We start from the raw sequence: 20,398 nt of genomic DNA on the forward strand, positions 1-20,398 counted from the left end.
TAGGTCAAAGGTCAAGGTCACAGTGACTCAAACCAGTAAAATGGTTTCCGGATGATAACTCAAGAACACTTACACCTGGGTTCATGAAACTTTATAGGTATATTGATCATGACTGGCAGATGACCCCTATTGATTTTCAGGTCACAAGGTCAAGGTCACGGTCACGGTGACTCGAACCACTAAAATGGTTTTCGGATGATAACTTAAGAATGCTTTAATAATGCCTAGGATCATGAAACTTCATCGGTACATTGATCATGACTCGCAGATGACCCCTATTGATTTTCAGGTCACTATGTCAAGGTCACGGTGACTGGAAACAGTAAAATGGTTTCTGGATGATAACTCAAGAATGCTTACGCCTAGGATCATACAACTTCATAGGTATATTGATCATGACTGGCAGATGACCCCTATTGATTTTCAGGTCACTAGGTCAAAGGTCAAGGTCACAGTGACTCGAAACAGTAAAATGCTTTCCTGATGATAACTCAAGAATAATTAGGCCTAGGATCATGAAACTTCATAGGTACATTGTCACAGTGACAAACGTATTCACACAATGGCTGCCATTACAACTGACAGCCCATATGGGGGGCATGTATGTTTTACAAACATCCCTCGTTCATAATTAATCTTCTGAGGTTTAGTTTGAAAAAATAATCAATTTTGACTACATTGTTCAAAATTCATCACTTCTGAATCTCCCTGCTTGTATGTTTTAGCAAAGTTGTCCCAACTAATTGTCAAGCATGACATGCACTAGGTGACTAAACCTTATTATTTTGGTTTGCAAATAATTTATTTTAAAAAAGCTTTCTTTTTCTTATTTTTGAACAAATGAAGAAATCTCCTCACCCCCAGATCCTAATGGTAATGATGATATGCCTGCGCAATATTTATCCCAAATTTTAATATTTACAGGTATCTGCATTTGCACTATGTCATCTATACTCCCCAAATTAATTGTTTTATGCATTTGGGAAAATTACGAATATAAACATTCTAAAAATGAGGGAGTTTGTTTTGTGAATATTAACTTTTATTTATACTGTAGGCATTTGATATCAAATGTTATTGTAGAATTATTAACCAAACATTTTTATTGCCCATGTTCTCATGTTTTTATTGAAGACATAATTTGTTGAATTTAACCATTTAAACTCCATCTGAACTATCTAAGGACATTTGCAATTTAAAAGATTCATCTGGGATTTAATTATTTAAAATCTAAAACTTTAATGAGCAGTAGCTAATTGCGGCTGATTATCTAATACTGCCAGTAAAATATCTTACAATGGATCGTTGGGGGCATGAAAAGACTTGTTAGTGCGGACTTTGTGCAATGAAACAATGGCAGCTTTGAAAGTCTGCCAACCGTGGTCAAAGATTTTGTAAATATATCTAAATTAAACAAATAAATGACAAACTGATTTACAATATCTACTTGAAGTGCTTTACTACGTAAAATATTTACCTACAGATTAGAGGAAAAGGTTTTGAAACCTTTAACGTGAGGAAATATTGTAGTGATTTATTTGTTGCTTATGGTATTTGGAGGATTTCTGTGCTCAACCAACACTTTTGTGAGCTTTCCAATTTATTTTATGTGCAAAGAACACTTTGACATTGTAAATCTTTGCTATTTAGAATGTAGATAAAAATTACTGCAAAAATGCATTTGAAGTTTTTATTAAGAGCATTACATTTTGTTGTTAAGTTAAAAACTTCAAATTAGTTGAACATATTCTTTTTAATATTAATGAATTGGGTATTTAATATTAAACAATTCATTTTTGAATGAGGAAAATCATGATAAAAAAAATAAAGAGAATATTTAGCATTTTTTGTGTACTGTTATTATAATTTTTCTTTGCTCCTTATTAACATGAAAGATTTAATGTTTACCTGAACGTGTATTATTATTTGTTAGATCTCTGGCTTATTGGATTAATTGTTATGTGAATAATAGCATTGAAGTGGTATCATTGAGTCATTTTTATATCTTTAAAATACTCCGTCATGTCTGTAGCTGCAAAACCATAGAAAATATCTGTCAAGACATTTAAACAGCTTTGACGATCAGTTTTGTGAATTTTGTGTGCGGTCTTTTGGATGAAATGAAAATCAATGAAAGACTTATAATGCAACTAGTAGTGTTCTGGTTTGTTTGGCTTACCATCCGACACTGCTGATGGTTATGTGATGTGGAACATAATGCAGCGCAGTATTGGTGTTTGTTTGCCTCGGATGTAAGATACAGTCACTGCAAGGATGTATTTGGTTATGAAAAGTAAGATTTATGTTGTAAACATATGAGTCTCATTTTTGGGATAACTGGATTTAATGCAATTTTTCGAAGCAATTTTGTGTGTGTCTAATTGGGAAATGTACAGGTACCAGCCCAATGGGCAATAATGTACGCGAAAAAAAATGAAATTGGGCAAATTTGTGTTGTTAAGTCTTCATAGTTTAAAATTGGTGTATTTGATTTTTTTTCTCAGCTGTTTTCGGAGAAAACCCGAGGTATTGTCATAGCCAGCTCGTCGTGTCTGCCGTCCTTGTCAAGGTTTGTAAAGGTTTTTAAAGGGGCCTTTTCACAGATTTTGGCATTTTTTAACTTATTCATTAAATGCTTTATATCGATAAATGTAAACATTGGATCGTATAAGCTCCAGTAAAAAATGAAGAATAAAATTAAAAAAAGGAAAAGAACATTGCCCGGACCAGGTTTCGAACCAGTGACCCCTGGAGTCCTGCCAGAGTCCTGAAGTAAAAACGCTTTAGCCTACTGAGCTATTCCGCCGAGTATATATGCGTGAAGTATTTTTACCTTATATAAGCAATCTTCGTAGTTTCACAAAATTTAACGACAAAAACAGAACTCTCCAAATTATTCAATCGTTTCGCGTTGCAACGCTTTATAATTTTTAGGTTTTAAAATCGTCAAAAGATGCATATAATGGCTATATTAGACCATGGTAAATGTTCAGCATTACTGTTTCCTCACAAATATCATAACTAAAACGAAAATTTGCGAATCTGAAACAACTTTTTTCAATTTTGTCAATTTACCAAAGCGTGAAAAGATCCCTTTAACATTGGCTCTAAAATTAAAGTCCTTCCACCTACAACTTTGAAACTTCATATGTAGATGCACCTCGATGAGTTCTACACGCCACACCCATTTTTGGGTCACTAGGTCAAAGGTCAAGGTCACTGTGACCTCTTAAACAAAAAAGAAAAAAATTCTGACAAGCTTTTGCAGCCGAGCGTGGCAATCATTATGCGGTGCTCTTGCTTTGCTCCCAAATACTTGAAAATTGTTTTTCATATGTCTGTCCGTTATGTCGGTCCATCCACCAAATGGTTTTCGGATGATAACTCAAGAACGCTTAGGCCTAGGATCATGAAACTTCATAGGTACATTGATCATGACTGGCACATGATTTTCAGGTCACTAGGTTAAAGGTCAAGGTCACAGTGACAAAAAACGGATTCACATAATGGCTGCCACTACAACTGACAGCCCATTTGGAGGCATGCGTGTTTTACAAACAGCCCTTGTTAAAAATAGAAAAACTGTTTCTGCTTAATTACTTGTGCTTGGAGTTTAGATTACATGAAGAACTAGGGACTGTGGCCAAACGAGTCAAGGTCAACAGGGGACAAAAATATTTATAAATTGCACTCGTCCTGCAGGACAAGTGCATTAAAATTTTCACTCGTCCTGCAAACACATGCACTTGTCCTTCAAATATGTGTGAAAGAAAGATTGCAAAGGACTGATATGACTAACAATGTTTCCTATATCACTGCTAAAATGCTGCTTACTTAGTTATTCATGCCAGCTGATCACAGAAGAAATGTTAACTTACTTTATTTATGAGGAACACAAAATAAATAAATGAAGACAAATTTGTTTTTTTCCTTTTTCTAATGCTTGCGTGCTTTCCATTTTGGATGGTTGAACATCGCTCCTGCCCCCTTTAAAGAACGCTCGTATGTCAGACATTTTTCAGATGAAATTCAGACTGGTTTAAAACCATACTTCGCAGTAAAATAATTCTTTAAAAAAATCAATACTTACAGTGAATGAAGTCAGATGGTTCCCTGTCAACATGGACGCGCAAAGTTTACACCAAAAAGCCAATATTTACTCGGGACACAGTATCGCATAACAACGCGCACCTGCTGTATGAAATTTACAATAACGATTTCCGGTTCATTCACGTTCTACTTTCGGAATAGATATGCTTTAAGAAATGATTTTATTTAATGAAAAAGAGTTACTGGTCAGAAAATACATATTTTAACATCAGTTTTTTTTCACTCGTCCTGTAGGACGAGAGCTTTAGGGAAATTCACTCGTCCTTTCAAGATTTAACTCGTCAATACGAGCGGACGAGTGGAATTTTTGTCCCCTGGTCAAGGCCACTGTACTATAAATAGAAAACTGTAAACTGTAAACAATTGCTTTCTAGTCAATTACTTAAGAAAGAAAAGCCCTATCTTGATGAAAATCTGGGTATAGCCAGCTTGCATGGAAAAGTTGCTTGAGATTGCATATGGTGCGTTGTCATGGTAACTGAAACTTAAAAAAGAAACAGCTCTTACTCACTATAACTAATATTTGGATGGAATTATCGCTGTAAATATTTCTGTAGATAGCTTACGTGAAGATCTTGCAAGTGTATTGCATTTTGGGCCTGTAAGGTCAAGGTCAATGTTACTGTTAATACAAATAGAAAAATGTTTTTTGGTGTGGATGGAGGTTTTTCTCTGAAATTTCGTGTGAAGATTTCTTATATGCAGACCCGGCATGGGAATTTATTTGGTGCCAGTCGGTTAAAGTCAAGTCCAAGGTCACAGTTACTTAAAATAGAAAAAAAGTTTCTGCGTAATAAATTGAGTATGGATGGAGATGTTATGCTGAAATTTTGTGTTAATGTAGCTTAGTTTAATAATTAGCTTTGGGATTCCGTATTGGGATTTCCTCTCAATTGTTTGATTTTTCATGGGGTATAATGAATCTCTCTTGTGGAAGTCATATATTGGTGCAGGTTTGAAGGTCACCAACATGAAAACGTGGAAGAAGGACAAAAAGGGTGACAAATGTCATAAGTATCTGTGTAGTCTAGGCCATTGAGTCTAGGTCAGGTTAAGTATCTGTGTAGTCTAGGCCATTGAGTCTAGGTCAGGTTAAGTATCTGTGTAGTCTTGGCCATTGAGTCTAGGTAAGGTTAAGTATCTGTGTAGTCTAGGCCATTGAGTCTAGGTCAGGTTAAGTATCTGTGTAGTCTTTGCCATTGAGTCTAGGCAGGTTAAGTGTCTGTGTAGTCTAGGCCATTGAGTCTAGGTCAGGTTAAGTATCTGTGTAGTCTAGGTCATTGAGTTTAGGTAAGGTTAAGTACCTGTGTAGTCTAGGCCATTGAGTCTTGGTCAGGTTAAGTATCTGTGTAGTCTAGGTCATTGAGTCTAGGTCAGGTTAAGTATCTGTGTATTCTAGGTCATTGAGTCTAGGTCAGGTTTAGTATCTGTGTAGTCTTGGTCATTTAGTCTAGGTAAGGTTAAGTATCTGTGTAGTCTATGCCATTGAGTCTAGGTCAGGTTAAGTATCTGTGTAGTCTTGGCCATTGAGTCTAGGTAAGGTTAAGTATCTGTGTAGTCTAGGCCATTGAGTCTAGGTCAGGTTAAGTATCTGTGTAGTCTTTGCCATTGAGTCTAGGCAGGTTAAGTGTCTGTGTAGTCTAGGCCATTGAGTCTAGGTCAGGTTAAGTATCTGTGTAGTCTAGGTCATTGAGTTTAGGTAAGGTTAAGTACCTGTGTAGTCTAGGCCATTGAGTCTAGGTCAGGTTAAGTATCTGTGCTGTCTAGGTTATTGAGTCTAGGTCTAGGTAAGGTTAAGTATCTGTAGTCTATGCCATTGAGTCTAGGTCAGAGTAAGTATCTGTGTAGTCTAGGCCATTGAGTCTAGGTAAGGTTAAGTATCTGTGTAGTCTTGGCCATTGAGTCTAGGTCAGGTTAAGTATCTGTGTAGTCTAGGCCATTGAGTCTAGGTCAGGTTAAGTATCTGTGTAGTCTAGGCCATTGAGTCTAGGTCAGGTTAAGTATCTGTGTAGTCTTGGCCATTGAGTCTAGGTCACTGTTAAGTAGATGTGTAGTCTAGGTCATTGAGTGTAGGTCAGGTTAAGTATCTGTGTAGTCTAGGCCATTGAGTGTAGGTCAGGTTAAGTATCTGTGTAGTCTTGGCCATTGAGTCTAGGTCAGGTTAAGTATCTGTGTACTCTTGGCCATTGAGTCGAGGTCTAGGCAGGCTAAGTAGCTGTGTAGTCTAGGTCATTGAGTTTAGGTCAGGTAAAGTATCTGTGTAGTCTTGGCCATTGAGTCTAGGTAAGGCTAAGTATCTGTGTAGTCTAGGCCATTGAGTTTAGGTCAGGTTAAGTATCTGTGTAGTCTAGGCCATTAAGTCTAGGTCAGGTTAAGTATCTGTGTAGTCTTGGCCATTGAGTCTAGGTCAGGTTAAGTATCTGTGTAGTCTTGGCCATTGAGTGTAGCTCAGGTTAAGTATCTGTGTAGTCTAGGCCATTGAGTTTAGGTCAGGTTAAGTATCTGTGTAGTCTAGGCCATTGAGTCTAGGTAAGGCTAAGTATCTGTGTAGTCTAGGCCATTGAGTCTAGGCATGTTAAGTATCTGTGTAGTCTAGGCCATTGAGTCTAGGTAAGGCTAAGTATCTGTGTAGTCTAGGCCATTGAGTCTAGGTCAGGTTAAGTATCTGTGTAGTCTTTGCCATTGAGTCTAGATCAGGTTAAGTATCTGTGTAGTCTTGGCCATTGAGTCTAGGTCAGGTTAAGTATCTGTGTAGTCTAGGCCATTGAGTCTAGGCATGTTAAGTATCTGTGTAGTCTAGGCCATTGAGTCTAGGTAAGGCTAAGTATCTGTGTAGTCTAGGCCATTGAGTCTAGGCATGTTAAGTATCTGTGTAGTCTAGGCCATTGAGTCTAGGTCAGGTTAAGTATCTGTGTAGTCTTTGCCATTGAGTCTAGATCAGGTTAAGTATCTGTGTAGTCTTGGCCATTGAGTCTAGGTCAGGTTAAGTATCTGTGTAGTCTAGGCCATTGAGTCTAGGTCAGGTTAAGTATCTGTGTAGTCTTGGCCATTAAGTCTAGGTCAGGTTAAGTATCTGTGTAGTCTTTGCCATTGAGTCTAGATCAGGTTAAGTATCTGTGTAGTCTTGGCCATTGAGTCTAGGTCAGGTTAAGTATCTGTGTAGTCTAGGTCATTGAGTCTAGGTCTAGGCAGGCTAAGTATCTGTGTAGTCTAGGTCATTGAGTTTAGGTCAGGTTAAATATATGTGTAGTCTTGGCCATTGAGTCTAGGTCAGGTTAAGTATCTGTGTAGTCTAGGCCATTGAATCTAGGCAGGTTAAGTATCTGTGTAGTCTTGACCATTGAGTCTAGGTCAGGTTAAGTATCTGTGTAGTCTATGCCATTGAGTCTAGGTCAGGTTAATTATCTGTGTAATCTATACCATTGAGTGTAGATTAGGTTAAGTACCTGCCTAGTCTAGCTCATTCAGTCTAGGTCAGGTTAAGTGTCTGTGTAGTCTGGGCCATTGAATCTAGGCAGGTTAAGTATCTGTGTAGTCTTGGCCATTGAGTCTAGGTCTAGGCAGGTTACGTATCTGCGTAGTCTAGGTCATTGAGTTTAGGTAAGGTTAAGTATCTGTGTAGTCTTGGCCATTGAGTCTAGGTCAGGTTTAGTATCTGTGTAGTCTAGGTCATTGGGTCTAGGTCTAGGTAACGTAAGTATCTGTGTAGTCTAGGCCATTGAGTCTAGGTAAGGCTAATTATCTGTGTAGTCTAGGCCATTGAGTCTAGGTCAGGTTAAGTATCTTTGTAGTCTTGGCCATTGAGTCTAGGTCAGGTTAAGTATCTGTGTAGTCTAGGCCATTGAGTCTAGGTCAGGTTAAGTATCTGTGTAGTCTTGGCCATTAAGTCTAGGTCAGGTTTAGTATCTGTGTAGTCTAGGCCATTGAGTCTAGGTCAGGTTAAGTATCTGTGTACTCTTGGCCATTGAGTGTAGGTCAGGTTAAGTATCTGTGTAGTCTTGGCCATTGAGTCTAGGTAAGGCTAAGTATCTGTGTAGTCTAGGCCATTGAGTCTAGGTCAGGTTAAGTATCTGTGTAGTCTAGGCCATTGAGTCTAGGTCAGGTTAAGTATCTGTGTAGTCTTGGCCATTGAGTCTAGGTCAGGTTAAGTATCTGTGTAGTCTAGGCCATTGAGTCTAGGCATGTTAAGTATCTGTGTAGTCTTGGCCATTGAGTCTAGGTAAGGCTAAGTATCTGTGTCGTCTAGGCCATTGAGTCTAGGTCAGGTTAAGTATCTTTGTAGTCTAGGCCATTGAGTGTAGGTCAGGTTAAGTATCTGTGTAGTCTTGGCCATTGAGTCTAGGTCAGGTTAAGTATCTGTGTAGTCTAGGCCATTGAGTCTAGGTCAGGTTAAGTATCTTTGTAGTCTAGGCCATTGAGTCTAGGTCAGGTTAAGTATCTGTGTAGTCTTGGCCATTGAGTCTAGGTCAGGTTAAGTATCTGTGTAGTCTTGGCCATTGAGTGTAGGTCAGATTAAGTATCTGTGTGGTTAAGTTCATTTAATCTAGGTCAGGATGGATATATTTGCAATCCAGGTTAAATTTACGTGTGAATATTCAGGAAGTCTTACTTTATACATCAAATATTCCAAAATTCATCCAGATGTTAATCAGGTTAAATTAGGAAGTAGGTCTGCATAAAGATATTTTTATAAAACATCCATCATGACTTGAATATCAAAAGGCCACCTAGCCAGTCATGGTGTCAATAAAGAAACAATCAACCAGTCTTACATTGTTTGAACACTAACCATTGTTTAAGATCAAATGTTAGAAATCAAAGGTAAAGTGTGGCTGCTGAAAATGGTTGAATAATCAGTTGTACATTCGCCTGGTCTGATGGTCTGACATAGTTTTGTATAGGTTAGTCAAAACATGAAGAAAACAAATCGAAGTTCTTGTGTTTATCAAAAATAGTCTTGGCCATGTATGAAATGTAATGCAGCATTCCACAGCATGTTGAACAACAATTGAGACTGTGCAGCTTTTTTCACCATTTTGAGAATCATTGGGACCAGATCGCTTTGGATTAGGAAAAAGCGCTGCATTTTACTCAATTTGGAAATTTGTGATTTTTATGTTTTGCTAACGCATGCTTCGAAATTCAGAATAAAAGTATAATAAATATTATATTTACTAAGGTTAAACTTATAGAGCTAGATGTTGAGATCTAAAAAAAACACATTTTTTTAAACCTTCAATTGGGAATTTGAGAATTGGGCCAAATAACTGTCAAATACCAAATAGCCAGACTTTGAAAATAACAACACTGCTTTGTTGTGTTAGAAATCTGATGGAATAACCTGTATAGAATTAGTTTGTGTTCGGTCAAAAATCAAACACTGTGTTAGGTCAGAAATCAAACACTGCATTAGGTCAGAAATCAAACACTGTGTCAGGTCAGAAATCAAACACTGTGTTAGGTCAGAAATCAAACACTGTGTTAGGTCAAAAATAAAACACTGTGTCAGGTCAGAAATCAAACACTGTGCTAGGTCAGACATCAAACATGGTGTTAGGTCAGAAATCAAACACGGTGTTAGGTCAGAAATCACACACGGTGTTAGGTCAGAAATTAACACTGTGCTAGAAATCAAACAAATCTGGTTAACTTACCAAGCAATCCAGTCTTAAAGACAATCTTCTCGACCAAATATGGTTTAATAATCAAGAAGTTTAGGAAATTAAGGAATTACACCAGTCTTTTATAATATGTTGAGCAGCAACAAAGTTTGTAGGACATGACAAAAGGTAATGAAGAGTCTAAATAAAGTTGAATTGAAACAGTCAATCAATTTTTTGTCTCTGTCAGATTCAATTTTTACAGCGTCCAAAAATATTGAATAACCAGCATTCTATGAACATGCTTACACAAGAATTATGCTTAAATAATGGCTTAACTCTGTCTATCTTGCGCATTAAAGTAGAATTACATACATGAAGTGATGGCATTACTTGAAGTTTGAAATCATCAGTTTATTGATTTATAATAATAACTTGATCGTGAACATAGGCCAGAATAAAATGGCCTTTTGTTAATTCATTGATAACTGGTTTATGGATATGAAACTTGTTATCTTTGTTATTGTAAATTAACAGTGCATGTAAACACATTGTTGTTTCAAACTGTATTAATCCTTAACTTGTAAATTAACAATGAAATTATCAAAATTGTGTAAATATTTTGTTTTTTCTCCATGCCAAAAGGCTGTAACTAAAAGTCTTTGATAGGTGAAGGATATCAGAAATATTGGTTCAATAGTGGGCTCTTGCATCAAATGTCAGCGGTTTATAGTGTCTCAGTAAAGCATTTTGATATCAAAATGCACAAATAAATAGTTTATGGGTACTTGTGAACAAGAACAATCACTGATCACCTCTTATCAAGTATTTGCTTTATTCATGCCCAAAATGTATTTGGGATTTGTTTTATAACACTCTTTATGTCTTAAAGCAGTTATAAGGCTCTGTGGAAACATGGGTGCAGGCTATACTTGATATAGATCATGTGTGCATATATGTTATAGATATTTCTTATCCTGGGTGGATGTATGAAATATTTGATTTAGGCTGGATATATGGATATTTTAGTAAAAGTTTAAATGAAATTTTTGTCTGGAAGGTGTATATTTCATCTGTGTAAAGGAATTAGTGAGTGAAACAAAAATACATACCTTTAAAGTTACACATACAAATATTTGAAAAATAAAATGAATAATCAGAAAATGAAATTGAAGTTTTACTTCCAGCAAAATGCAAGACTATTAGCTACAACCTTACATTAGGAAAAGACTGTAGTTTATATTATAAACAATGAATACAAAGTGACATATGTAATATTTCTGGTTACAAATGGATCCCAGTGATAACAATTTCGAGAATTTCCTGCCAGATGCTCACTACAAGCGTGGCCTCAGAATGGCGTACGATTTACAGCTGGAAAAGCGTCTGAGTATCGTGTGTCGTCCACATTTTCAGGGCGTACTCATGATATATGGTAATTTCAGTGAAGAGATTGGGCAAAGCATCTATGTTTTTTTTGAAGAGCTTGTGTTTAAATTGTGACACCTTACAGAGATGGGTGAATTTTCAGTTGTAATTACTCGGTAATTATTTAACGTCATGTCATAGCTGCATGTCCCATATTAGGAAACCCATTCTGATTTTGGAGTAAAGAATTCACTCTGACTCTTGAATTAAATAACTTTTGTTTTTTGAAATTTTGCTAATGTTGGCAAAAGATAATGGTAGGAAAGCACCAAATGGTGTCTGCTTAGCGATCAGAAGGTCTTGGGTTCGATCCTTACTCTGGTAGCTTTTCAAGTTCTGTTGAGGTCACAGTGATGTAGTGGCATCATATATGCTGTCCGCCTTAAGGCGATCGGGAGGTCATGGGCTCGATCCCCACTGAAGGAACGTTCTTTAGATTTCCCCCATAGACACCAAGTACTTGTTTTAATCCAAGGAAACGGACTCAACAGTGTTTGAAATGAAGCCTTTAAAACTTGAATCTTGAAGAAAGGGCTTTTATTAAATTTACTTACTAAGTGACTACAAACATGTCAAAATATGTATCTAAGTTGTAAAGGCTTAAGACCCGTTTTCGTAGATCAAGGCTCATTCATATCAGTTTGAGCGTCTTATCGGTGTTTAACAGAGATCTCTGTGCCCTTTCATGAATGATTGACATTGTAAACTCGATTGTTGAAAACTATTGGATTTCACAGCATGGTTCATTAATAATTGACCTATACCAAAGTTTATTAAACCAATAGATGTTAATATGTTATCTTGCTTTAATGTAGCATTATTATTTCAACTCAGCGATGTTAGGGCAAAGTGTTTATATACTTTGCGTTGTTTAAATATTAAAGTAGTGCTTTGTAACCTTTATCAACCAGCATACAAATTCAGTGTAAATTTATTTGCTCATATATAATTGCCATGATCAGGGTTTGTGTTTTTTCTGTCTGGCAAATGTTATGATTGGTAACCTTGAGAAATGAAGCATAGAAGCCAAACATAACACTCAATTATTAGTCATTGCCTTTTGGGCAGATGTAAGATTTTTTTAGATGCTGGATTTTTTTAATAAAATGTCCATGTTGTAGGTGAGTTTGTGGTGAAGTCTAAAGGCTTCTGATTGCAGATTGCAGAGCCTTTCTAAATGAACCAAACTTTATCATACAACTGCAAGTGAATTTTGAAGGGATTTATTGTAGCCACTCTATTGTTCATTCTGTTATCCACATTTGTCAAGTGATTAGAAATTCAAGCTTCAAAAATGTCATCATCATGAAATGTAGATGTGCAATACTTTGTTCTTCCTCATCCTCCCTCGCATACCTGAGTTTTTTGCCCCTGAACATAGCTGACAAAGCAGTTTTGGGATACCAGTCCAGGGCATTTTTTTATCTTCTTTAGAAAGGGCCTTACATATACCCCTTCCCCATAGAGAATTTTAAGGCTCTTTTCCCAAAGAGAATTTTCTTTAAAATAATGCAACTTTCCCCAAATTTCAAGCTGACTTTGATAGAAATTTTCCCCTTTTTAAGTTTTGTCGATATTTTTTTTGCCAAATTAGAAGGACAGACGCTTCCCCACAAATCAAGAATTAAAGACCTGCAGTCATGTTTGAATCGAAGCTATAGCTGGACACTGACCCACTATTTACTATATATTCATGTACTGTAGAACCATTTATGTTCGTTGGAATTAAATATTGGGGTTTTCAAAACAATGACTTTTTCGTGGACATAAAATTTTAATTCTTGGATTTTTTATTTTCGAATTAAAAATGAGGAATTATCATAGTTAATTTTCCGATGTGTTTGTTTTCAATACGTTGATCGGTTAAACCAGGATCAACAAACATGTCCCACAAATAACAATGATTTTTACAGAAGTTTGTGTCCCATTTTCAGTGGACCGTAACAGGATGCGTATACGCAAGGGTGGCCTGCGGCTGAGTCCCAACGAGGAGGCTCAGATTGTGCGAGAGGAGACTGAGAAGCGGCGCAGGCTGCGCATCCAGCAGGTCCGTGAGCAGAGCAAGGAGAACGCAGCCAAGATACGGCACGCCGTGAAACAGGAGAAACACAAACAGCTCATGAGACTGGCAACAGATATCAAGGTAGGAATATACTCGTAGCTGCTCATGAGACTGGCCACAGATATCAAGGTAGGAATATACTTGTAGCTGTGATATTATTATATATGAACCCTGCTCTGTGAAAAAAGAGGGTTTTATCCATGTAGGTAAAGTGTCCTCCCAGACTAGCCTGTGCAATCTGCACATGCTTATCAGGGACGATACTTTCCGCTTCTTTGATATTTTTTCGTTTAAAGAAAGTCTCTTAGCAAAAATGCAGTTAAGGTGCAAAGTGTTGTCCCTGATTAGCAATAGCGGATGGCTCATGCTTATCTGGGATGACCCTTTACACACATGCATTATACCCCCTTTTCACAGAGCACAGCCCCATTTATATATATGTGAGCCTCACATATATATGTGGGAAAACGGGAAAAAATTGCATGCGCATAAGTATAGTCCCAGATAAGCCTGTGCTGTTTTTAAGATGTCTTCTTTGCCCCCCAAACACTTTAAATTTGAGCCTCATTCTGCGAAAAAGGGTTTAATGCATTTTTGTAAATTGTCATCCCAGATTTGCTTTTGCTGTAAAAAAATATTAAAGGGACCTTTTCACGTTTTTGTAAAATGACAAAATTGGAAAAAATGTTTCAGATTTGCAAATTTTTGTTTTAGTTGTGTTTCTTTGCAAGGAAACAGTAACACTTAAAATTAACCATGCTCTAAAATATCCATTATATGCATCTTCTGACGATTAAAAAACCTGAAAAACGATTGTATAATTTTGAAACTTCTGTTTTTATTGTTATATTTTGTGACAGTACAAGGATTGCTTATATGAATAATAAAGTACTTTTACTTTTCTCACACTTTTGAATGCTTTCCTCTCATCTTTCTGACATTTCAGGATCAGCTGGAGGCTGAGAAGGCTGAGCGGGTGCGCCATCTAGAGCAGCAGTATGACAACAGCCTGCGCAACATCGGCGTGGGTCACAAGTCTGCTGGTCAGCAGGTAATACAAGAGAAACGTAACTGGCTGTTTTGACAAGATTGGATTCTCAATAAGTAATACAAGGGAAACATAACTTACTGTTTTGACAAGATTGGATTCTCAATAAGTAATACAAGGGAAACATAACTGACTGTTTTGACAAGATTGGAATCTCAATAAGTAATACAAGGGAAACATAACTGACTGTTTTTGACAAGATTGGATTCTCAATAAGTAATACAAGGGAAACATAACTGACTGTTTTGACAAGATTTAATTTTCAATAAGTAATACAAGGGAAACATAACTGACTGTTTTTGACAAGATTGGATTCTCAATAAGTAATACAAGGGAAACATAACTGACTGTTTTTGACAAGATTGGATTCTCAATAAGTAATACAAGGGAAACATAACTGACTGTTTTTGACAAGATTGGATTCTCAATAAGTAATACAAGGGAAACATAACTGACTGTTTTGACAAGATTGGATTCTCAATAAGTAATACAAGGGAAACATAACTGACTGTTTTGACAAGATTGGATTCTTAATAAGTAATACAAGGGAAACATAACTGACTGTTTTTGACAAGATTGGATTCTCAATAAGTAATACAAGGGAAACATAACTGACTGTTTTTGACAAGATGGGATTCTCAAAAAGTAATACAAGGGAAACATAACTTACTGTTTTTGACAAGATTGGATTCTCAATAAGTAATACAAGGGAAACATAACTGACTGTTTTGACAAGATTGGATTCTCAATAAGTAATACAAGGGAAACATAACTGACTGTTTTTGACAAGATTGGATTCTCAATAAGTAATACAAGGGAAACATAACTGACTGTTTTGACAAGATTGGATTCTCAATAAGTAATACAAGGGAAACATAACTGACTGTTTTTGACAAGATGGGATTCTCAAAAAGTAATACAAGGGAAACATAACTTACTGTTTTTAACAGGATTTGATTTTCAATAAGTAATACAAGGGAAAGGTAACTGATTGTTTTACAAGATTTGATTTTTAATACGTAATATAAACCAAATGTACCTGAATGTTTTGACAAGATTGGATTCTGAATAAGTAATACAAAGGAAACTTAAGTGACTGGTTGTCAACATTGAAGTGACACTGTTTGAGGCTGAATCCTGTATTTGTAACCTAGTTCCTAGACTAAATAGTCAGTGGTGTGATTCCCCCACCTCTTGGCAGTTTTCCTACTTTTTAATGCCAAAATTGCTTCACAGACCAATCTTATCTGTGATTTTTCTGTTACCTCATGTTAACCATGTGTGACACCTTGATTAAAGGTCAACAAACTTAACACTTTACATTCTATAAACATATTTTGACACATTTGTAGTCCCTTAGAAAGTTAAATTTTATTAAAGACCTTTCTTACTATGTTTAAGTTTTTATGGCTTCATTTTCAACGCTTATAACTGATGAGCAGCAAACAGCATATACCTAGCAGAACTAGCATAAAAATCTTGCAAATCTGTTAACACTCAGTTTGATATGCACTTTTGATAGAAATCTTTAGCCACTAAAAAATTCACAATGGTGGCCATTTTCAAGAATTACTCACAGGCTGTTCTGGTTTTATGCTGTTTGCAAAGAGCCATTTTCACTTTGCTTCTGAGTGGGAAAGGGTTAAGGCAAAAGGTAAAAAATGTGCATGGTTCAGTTTGTAAAATAATTACAAGCCTTATTTCAAGGCCTCAACATGTTGCTGACCGGCATGTAGTGTCATTGGTCTTAACTTTGCAGATTTGTTGTGAAGCCTGTAAGGGGGAGTTCTTTTCTTTCTTTAGGGAAAAGGGCCTTGCCTGCAGTTTTGAGGGAAAATGCATTGAAACAAATGGGAAATGGGTAGAACTTGTCGGAGGTATACTTGAAACTTGGGGAAATCACATCATTTTAAGGACATTATCTCTGGGAAAGGCACATACACATAAGGCAACTAGTAAAGAATGAAAAAAACCTGCATTTTACAATGGCCTGACTTATTTAGCCTGACTTGGCCAAAAGAAGGCTTTGTTACAGCAGGAATCAGTTGGTTTTCAAGTGACAAGGTTAGTTCAGATGGAAGAGCATCCAACTTCAATAGATATTCTCTCTAGGGATGGGACCTATACATAGAAGGCCACTGCTTAAAAATGGAACTAAAAACTTGCACGGATTTTTCAGCCTGACTATGCTGAAGAAAAGGCTCTGGTACAACAGGAGGAGAACCTGCGGGCGGAGGCTCGAGGTAGGGCTGCGGCAGAGCACCACCGACAGGAGGCCGCGCAGAGGAACTTTGAGGCACAGAAACACGTCATAGCTAGGTAAGTCACACCTCTGTACCTGTGTTTGAATCCCACTCCCTGCGCATGTGAATCGTTTGGCTGTAAAGGTACAGGATAAGCTCAGGTGATAGAGGGCTGGACAACAAATCTGAGGATCACAGGTTTGATTCCTGACCCTTCCATATAACTTTTGTGGGGATTGGTTACGAACTCCTTTCTACGCCAGTATTCCCTTAGCTGTGATCAGAGACATCATGTATGTGTACTGAGTACTGGTAAATCAGCTTATACAGGGAAAGTGTGAGTTGGTTAACTGACCGCAGTGATATGACTGCATTACTTTTGAACGCTGCAAAAAACAGCAAAAGAAACAAACAAACAGTACAGGAGGCGTTTCTTCTTGGTACTTTAAATTAAGGGTTTTTTCTAGCCATTTTGGGAGAAAGAAGTCTGGTCAAATTTTGATTTTTTAAATCAATAAAATGGCAAATTTGGAAACAATTTATGGACAATTATTGACCTATCTGGCCTTTTCCTGGCCTTTTTGGGGAAAAAAACTATAAATTATAGTCATATACATGTACTTTGTTACATGTTTAGGAAATTAAATTGAGATGTCAGATCATAAGAACCTTTTTTATTTGTTTGGAAAATTGTTGTTTTGTTTTTTACAATGTCGGTTTGGGATTGGGTCTGTTTTACGGCCTTTTTTACATAGCTGAAAACCCCTGAAATTCCACCCACGGCACAAGACTACATCAAATTTCAAAATCTTTTTGAGGAAACTAGCATTTCTTAAATTGAAGCTACAATTTAAATTTGTTACAAGCTTTTGTTATCTTGTAAGTGATTTAGAAAAGAGTATTGGAAACCGTCTGAGTTGTAGATTAATGAAGCTTCAGGGGCAGAAGAACCTCATAAACGTCTAAATATACATATAGGTAATTGTAATTACATGTATATAGCAATGTCATGGTAAGGTATTAAAACAAATATAATATGTCAGTGTCCGACAAATCCATTGCCCGGAGGCCAGGGGCTACCAAAATTTTTCATCGGGCTTCTGAAATTTTCCAGCTGACGCCCGCCGGGCTACTATAAATCTATAAGAGCGGTAGCCACGTTTATTGACAGACATACGTAGAATAAACACGCTGACCATGTGGTTTGTACACGGTGTACTGCTTATAATCCGATAACAAAGTGCAATCAATTATCTAATCAGTCACCGATCACTTGCGGTAATGTCGATTGTAAACAGTAACAGTGTATTTTAATCATCCAATCAGAATCAACATTTGTCGTCTGCTAATAATATAATGAGAGCCGGTTGGATAGTTGGCGCACATGATGCAACATCATTTCGCAATTTGGAATTCTTTGTTAACCACAACAATGAGTAATAGCGACGTATTTGATGTTGTTAAATATCCAATGACGCTGAACATTAAATAAATTAAAACAATAGCGGATTCTTCACAAGGGTAACGAAACCGAAAATTAATATTAATTACAACGGTGTGAACGCGGTTAACATCTGCTAAGTTTGCATTGTCAATTAATGATTGGATTAAAGGAGCGACTGTTAATTGATAATCCCATATACCGGTATGCCCGATTTATTATTTAAAACCAAATTATGGGTGGGTAATATAGACGATAAGAGTCATAAACACAAACGTTTGACATTTTCGAAAGTGTTAAATGAATTTCGGCATATGGTTCTATTTAAGATATGATGAAATAAGCTCCCAATCAGGACCGTTGTATTGCAACATGCGTAAATCACCCGACACGGTTTGAACGCGTCTTACAGCTATTTTAGGGTACAAATTCTACATTAAATAAATGAATTTCTTTGTCCAGATAAAAGGGCACGAAAATTGGCGTGGTGTATTTATTTGTAAATACAAATTTCATAGCGGGTACAACATTGAGATCATTTAATTTCCATTAAAAGTTTCGTTGTGAATTTAACTAAAGTACCGGGGTAATCTCACAAATTATTTTGCATTGACATTTCCTCTTAATAAAATACAATTTAAACACGCTATATCGTTACCGTTACGCTGTATCAGTTCCTTCATTATTGAAACAATTATTGTATTGTATACTGACTGCACACAAGTGTCATAACATACGGATGCAATACGTCAATTCGGACGTACTTCGTGTCGAACACAAGTAAATAATGATTTAATACTCTAGATTTTCTTGAAACTTGTATTTGTTGTGGAAAAGGGCAATTGCATTGATTGACACCATACGAGTTCAATAGTATTGATCATCTAAACGCTTTATTTATGTTTCCGACTTTAGGTACTGTCCGAATTTAAGTACGCATGCATGTGCACATACATGTAATATCAACATTAGTATATGATTTTTCTTTGTACATTACATTTAAATACACGGTGCCTTACTGTAACATTAATTTATGATATTGACTGTGTACATCAGACTACTTGCTGTATTATGTATAAGTATATGTATGTATACATATAATGTATATGTAAATGAAGAAATAAATAAAGATGGAAAACTTGCCTCTTATCATTTTGTAGGTAAATTTTATGGGCTACCAACTTTTTTTATTGGTAGCCCAGTGGGCTGCCTGAAAATGAGAAATTTTTCGAACACTGAAATATGTTATGTTAACGAAAAAATGATGGTTGCAGAAAAAGATGATATTCATGATTACTGAATTTTAAATCCAGAAAATATTATTGGTATATAACAAAAGGGAAGGAATACCATGTAAAAATTGTGACACTATTGCTGATAAAAATACTTCTGAGGAAGATGAAATTGATGATTGTGTTGAAGTTGATGAATATATTCATGATGACAATGCTGCTGTGTGATGATAATGATGTTTATGGGGATTATGATAAGGATTTATAAAAACTACCAGTCATGTACTTAATGAAGTTATGCTGTGTTTTTCAGGCAGGAGGCCCTGGCAATAGAGAAGGCCCGGGCGTCCCAGATTGCTGCCATGCCTGCCCCTCCCCCTGACCCAGTGGCCAATGTCATCTTGCCCAAACCTAGTGAGTATTTATTAAACAATATATGTATCCTGGAAAAACCAACTTTTTGGAAAAAACCACTAATCTGCTGGTACCAATAAACATTACCCATAAGAAATCCTTTCAAAATCACACACCGTATCAACAGTTATTATTATACCCCCACAACTTCTAACAGCATGGTGTCCGCTCTCTAATTCAAGTAGTTTACATCCGATCTTCACCAAATTTGGTCAGAGGTTTTATGGAGATGATCTCAAGGCCAAGTTAGAACATGGGCCTTTCTGGGTCAAAAACTAGGTCAAGGGGTCACTTAGTGCGTTTCAAAAATTGAGCATGGTGTCCGCTGTTTTTTGTGAAGACTACATGCAAAATATTATGTGTCAATGCAGCATGTGGGGGTATTCGTCACGTCTGTGACAAAGTTTAAAGGAAGCTATCATTGATTGATTTAATGGACCAGCTTTGTTTGTACCGGGTGATTAGTGGGATTTTCTAAACTCATGCTTTTCCGGCATCAGTCTATTTAGGGATTACTATTAGATGTTATTGTTTAACCACACAACTTTGGTGAATATGATGAAAAGCATGTATAATGTGTTTTGTTACTAGAACTTGCCCCTGGAGTCAAAATTGGCCTAGCCCTTGGTACACATTTTTTACAATGACGTATATGGGTAAAAACTTGACCTTAATGCCCATGACTTTCATTTTTAGTGTAGCAAAATTTATAAGTCTATTACACTACAAATTAAGTAAAAATATTCACATCGGGTCAGCAGTGGCCTTGCCCTGGGGCTATCCAGTTTTATATTGACATATAAAGATAATTTTTGCCCCC

The 20,398-nt window shown here is 36.5% G+C and overlaps 1 protein-coding gene across 1 annotated transcript in view; it reads left to right on the forward strand.

Moving 5' to 3' along the window:
- The first annotated feature begins 10,660 nt into the window (after positions 1 to 10,660).
- The window catches only part of LOC127835967 (centrosomal protein of 295 kDa-like), a 13,223-nt gene continuing 3,485 nt past the window's right edge, over positions 10,661 to 20,398 (forward strand). Inside the window, exons 1-5 of the mRNA XM_052362385.1 lie at positions 10,661 to 11,145; positions 13,073 to 13,281; positions 14,147 to 14,251; positions 16,428 to 16,567; positions 19,478 to 19,578. Coding sequence (XP_052218345.1) covers positions 11,001 to 11,145; positions 13,073 to 13,281; positions 14,147 to 14,251; positions 16,428 to 16,567; positions 19,478 to 19,578 — 700 coding nt within the window. The 5' untranslated portion in view covers positions 10,661 to 11,000. The remainder of the gene's footprint in view (positions 11,146 to 13,072; positions 13,282 to 14,146; positions 14,252 to 16,427; positions 16,568 to 19,477; positions 19,579 to 20,398) is intronic.

The sequence above is a fragment of the Dreissena polymorpha genome, chromosome 6 (genome assembly GCF_020536995.1).
Source record: "Dreissena polymorpha isolate Duluth1 chromosome 6, UMN_Dpol_1.0, whole genome shotgun sequence".
NCBI classification, from domain to species: Eukaryota; Metazoa; Mollusca; class Bivalvia; order Myida; family Dreissenidae; genus Dreissena; species Dreissena polymorpha.